Genomic DNA, 5,000 nt, shown 5'->3' with positions numbered 1-5,000 from the left:
TTTATTTTGTGGGCGAGCTCTTTCTGCCCATCGAGAACTGCTAAGTGGTTTGACCGCACTTGTCCCATTGGTGACCTCAGGTACTTTTTGACGCGACGGAGGCATAAAGACGATCTCTCAGATGTGAATGACATTACTTGGATAGTCAAAGCAATTTTCATAAGCTTAGCCGCTTTCGCAAATGATCTCGCAGCTGCTCACACTTCTCGCCCGAAAGCATCTCTACAACATCCTGAAACGTTTTCCCGGGTGTATTGAGCTGCCTTACTCTACCTACGATCGTACTACGGTGAACGTTGAGCCATTCAGGCTTAAGATCTTACCCGTAGAACTTCAATAGGTACGTGCTGTCACCATTCCCAGTCAAAAACTGCTCAGTCTGTGTCATGTGCTGCCACATTTCTGGTGGATACCTGTCGTCCAGCGAGGAATCTACTGTGTCCAATACCTCAAATAACTGCTGCTGGTAGATGCCCTCGGGCGAAGGAAATACGTGAGGTACAGATCCGTTGTCATGCCGTCGTGGAGTCTTCATTTGCCTTGGCGCAAGAGCATCTTTCTCTTTCACATTCAGTTCCAATTCACGCACCTCTAAGTCCGCTAAGACCATCCCTGACGGCCTTGACAATTTTTTCTGCTTGATCAAATCTCAGTGCTGCTTTCTTCAACGCAATATTTACTGTTTCTAATCTCGTAAACACGAGTGTCAGGAGCTTGAGGATCAAGTAGGTGTCGAATTTTGAGAGCGCTTTCACAATTCACCTGCGTTGCATCCAGCGCCTTAATGGCCGCGTTGATTCCGGATGTCGATGGCGCACTCGATTTCTTGTCCCAGGGTGACGGCGATTCCGACAGTTGGCGGCCGGTTTCAATTCAATTTCAAGTGCTCTGGTTGACATATATTATCAGAATCCGAAGGGGGAAAAATAATAAGCGCCGGAACTGCTGCTTAACAGGTCGCCACGCCACAGTGGCGAAGCTGGCCCTGGCGAGAAATGGCGGCTTCCCACAGGGACCGTGGGAAAAACTCACCGGAATGTATCGATGATAAGCTGTCCAAGCTCTCTTCACCGACTGATGGGTCCCACTTTCTTAACAGGTGGCTGCGTGTTAAGTGTGTGTGGCCACTTTCCAGACGGCACAAGACTACCTCGTAGAACCATTCCGTGTCTGGCACTCCGCCATCCGCTCAATGTGGATTTAATAGTGTGGAGTTTATTGTGGAACTCACAGTCCCATTCATTTTACTATAGGATAGGAATAAACTTTATTTGTCCAACGGTTATGGCTGTTGGTCTTAGAAAAGAATGAGCACGAAAGATACACCTGCACTTATCAAGTGGCCGTTCATTTTATTCTGAGCAGAGACAGAACAGCAGACGTTCGGAGCGCTGCCTGTGGCCAGTCGGACTACCTGATGGTGAAATGGATTTAAATCTCTCTGTTTTGTCATCCTTCTCCTTTGTTGGTGCGAGACAAATTTATGTAGCCGCGCCAATTTAAGACTGGGCTGTTCTTCCAACTTTCAGGAAAGTGTAGTGCTTCAGTCGATTTGCCCAAAAGCGTAGAAAAGAAGACATGATACCCCCTGACCCCATCGCTAATCTCTTGGGGAGGGGGGGGGGCACAGCCTCCCGGAACAATTTCGGGGGGAGGGGGGCTCGTACCCTCCAGCCCCCCCGTTGTCGGTGCCTATGGGCATAATTGTCACGATGATTCAGTGTGAAAGATTACTTGTTACGCTTTGCATGAACCTTCATGGGCGGTTGAGGGTACTAGTGTTGCGAGAAAGGCCGTTCCAGTTCTTGGCTGCGCTGGGGCAAAAAGAAAAAGGAGCAGGCAATCTTTCAGTGCGGACAAGTGCGCCAGTAACGTGGGGTCCATGGCCAGTGCAATGAGGTATATGAGCTTCAGTGATAATGTAAGGCACGCGATTTTAGTGTAAAGTGAAAGAGTTGCGACGCGCCGACGAGAAGATAAAAGTGATAAGTTAGACTTCGCATTCAAGGATGAAACGCTGATGTCATATGAACATGAAGCACGAATGAATCTAGCAACAATTAGCCTCTGATCAATTGGTCAGGCTAAATTTTGCTACAGGACCCGGTTTCTTCTTTTATTTTATATTTTTATATTTTTGCACAAGCTAGGAATGAGACGAGATAGGAGGTCACCACGAAGTACCTTATATACGAGCGCCGAAAAGAAAAGAAACGATAGAAGATGCCTGTTCGATTTCGTGAACGAGACAACGAAGAAAACTCGTTGAACAGAACTTAACTGAGCGCGAAATTAGGATTCAGGTAAAGTCCTTGCAATAAAAGATCCTTACGAAGGATCTTTTATTGAAGTCCCTACGAAGGACGTGGCACGGTGACGGCCGCAAATAAAGTTCAACTGAGCGGAGGTTACTGCGAAAGCTTAAGGTGAACCTTGTGAGTGCGCGGCGTTTCATTAGAAGACGCTTGCCTGAAACGATTCATCATCGTTTTGATCATCCCTTTCTTCACCTATAAGGAGTCAGACTGGGGTTTTACATTAAAAGGGAGAACTTTCGTTAGAAATATAAAGAAAAAAAAAACAAGCGAACACCAACAACATCAGCCTTTCGACTGTCGTTTTCCAAAGTAGTAAATTTAAAAATGGCGGGAACATAATAACGAGATAAATAATTATGGGCACAATTATAGCCAAAATTATGTGTAACATTATGCCCCGATAACTGAAAAAAAAATTACACCATCTTCCCGTAGCGGAACCCTGAGTAGTATGCGAAGCAGCCATGGGGTAAAACGACTCAAGGTAGTTTTATCAGCTGTATAAACTTGGACATGCAGCAGCACCAGCAACGCACAGAACTGTTGTCGAAGCCGTACGCTGTTGTTCGCACCGAACGCGCGCGGCGTTGGTGACTGTTGCCGGTGCCTCTGGGGTGCCTACCGTCGTCGCGCCTCTAACCTAAACTGCTTCGCATTATCGCGCGCGGAGCCGCAGGTGTTGCCATTCATTGCGCAATCTGGAGAGGACAGGAGGAATGCCGAGAGGAGCGGAGATGAGACAAGGAGAGGAGAGGAGGGGGAGGAGGATGCGCATGCGCAGTAGGGGTGTGGACGCACGGCGGTTGGATGGATGGAGGGAGGTAGGGAGTGACATAGCCCCGAGCATAAGATGCTTCGCATCTAAAATTCGTTTTTGCAAGATCTACCTGTGCACAATTTTCCTCACTGCTTCATGACCGTTTATTGGGCGTGAAACGTATGTCAGACAGGTTACCATCATTGTTGCTAAAAGTGCCACTTTGACGGAACTTTCACGATCTCTATATTTCACAATTTCAACAATTCGACTAATTATCCTTTTCTTTTCTTCTCTTGTCTATAAACGATGGGGTGTTTTAGTGTTTGTATAGTTCCCATGACTTCTCAACGCTCACTTGATGACTAAAGATTATAATCTCAACGTTACTGAAGACATCAACTGTGCAGGCTGTCTTAGGAGCCACGTTGAAAGTACAAAAAAAATGCACGCACATTTGACATACGAAAAAAAGAGAAAATTTACATGTCGTAGCTCTTTGTACTTTGTTTCAAGCTTCATGGTCAGCCGGAGAATAACCATATTTCTTTGCCTTTACAGACAGCACATTCCTTTTTACAATAAGCCAGGTGATTCACCGGATGTCACTCTGTTCACCGTCGGCTCAAGTAAGCGTTGCCGCAATAATTATGTTTTGATTTAATTTCATAGCCTAGCGAAGGCGCAACTTGAACAATTAAGTGAAACAGTAGAACCACTTTTACGTAAATTGGTCGCAGAACAAAGTATCAGCAGCAGAACTGAGTTATCTTAGCATTGGAAGGTTTTGCAGGCAATATAAATTATTGCGATAGCAATTATATGGACAGTCTAGACAAAATTCCGCTGTCGTCGTCGCCGTGGTGGTCGCCGTCGCCGTGAGGTTCCGTATGAAGTCCACGGGAGGTAAAATCGTCGCCTGGCGGCGTACGCTATATGTACGAGTGAAAGAATGCGACGGCGAGCCGGCAATCGCGAATCGCGGCTCGCCGTCGGCAATCGCGGCCGCTCGTGGTTGCGTTCTGCACCACGATCGGCCGCCCGCGCGGCTGTGTCTTGAAACCCATCTGCGTCGGGGGCACATTCCGCCCTCCGTGTGCTTTCTGGGCTAAGATCGCGTTGATGCAAGCGCCAGCACGACACTCCATTCGCTCGCTGCTGCTGCTGCGCTGACTCTCTCCGCCGTTTTGACAGCCAGTTTCCGCGGTCATCGAGTGAGATTCGTTCATTTTTTTTTGTGCGCGCGTGACACCATGCTTGTTAATTTAGTTAATATGCCTACGTTTACAAGTTTATACGGTGGATAAAACTACTATACTTACTTCGTATAGCTGTCCACTAATTTGCTATCGCAATCGATGCTTGGTCTTTCGGGCGCAGCTGTGACTTTTTTTATTAACATTGCACAAATACTGTAAATACAGTCGAGCGCCTCTACAACCAATGCCTCTATAACAAAATCATCCGTATAACGAAGGAATAACTGTCCCGGTTCTATTGTGACCTGTGCGATGCGCGACCTTTACAACGAAGTGACCTGTACAACGAGATATTTCGGATGCCCCAAGAAATTCGTAATAAAGATGTTCGACTGTAGAGCCAGCTTACCTGTCTCTTCCAATGCCTGCTCTGCAACACTTCACGCGTTCAGTCTCAATAAATATCGCAATGACTCCACAGTGGCTAACTTTATCTCCACGTTATTAACACTGTTGCTAGCGTGCATAGGTAGTCTTACGATTCAGATCGCACTAAAATAAATTAATATAATTGGTGCACCACACGCATCCACCTTTTTAGCTAGTGCGGCTATTCTTAACGTTCGCTGCATTAGTCCATAAGGGTATTCCTATAGTGGTGCAGAAATAAGTGAAAAGTTCACGTGACTGATTTCTTTGTGATTTTCAGAAAGCGGTCCCGTTGAA

The 5,000-nt window shown here is 46.6% G+C and overlaps 1 protein-coding gene across 2 annotated transcripts in view; it reads left to right on the top strand.

Annotated features, from left to right (window-relative positions):
* Window positions 1–5,000, top strand: part of LOC125947332 (uncharacterized) — a 51,565-nt gene that overhangs the window by 19,165 nt on the left and 27,400 nt on the right. The window contains exon 3 of one of the 2 annotated variants that reach the window (XM_049671812.1): window positions 3,637–3,704. The exons of the other annotated variant lie outside the window; for it this stretch is intronic. Coding sequence (XP_049527769.1) covers window positions 3,637–3,704 — 68 coding nt within the window. The remainder of the gene's footprint in view (window positions 1–3,636; window positions 3,705–5,000) is intronic. 2 annotated transcript variants of the gene reach the window in all.

Source organism: Dermacentor silvarum, chromosome 8 (assembly GCF_013339745.2).
Source record: "Dermacentor silvarum isolate Dsil-2018 chromosome 8, BIME_Dsil_1.4, whole genome shotgun sequence".
NCBI classification, from domain to species: Eukaryota; Metazoa; Arthropoda; class Arachnida; order Ixodida; family Ixodidae; genus Dermacentor; species Dermacentor silvarum.
This window is presented reverse-complemented; position numbering and strand designations above follow the sequence as displayed.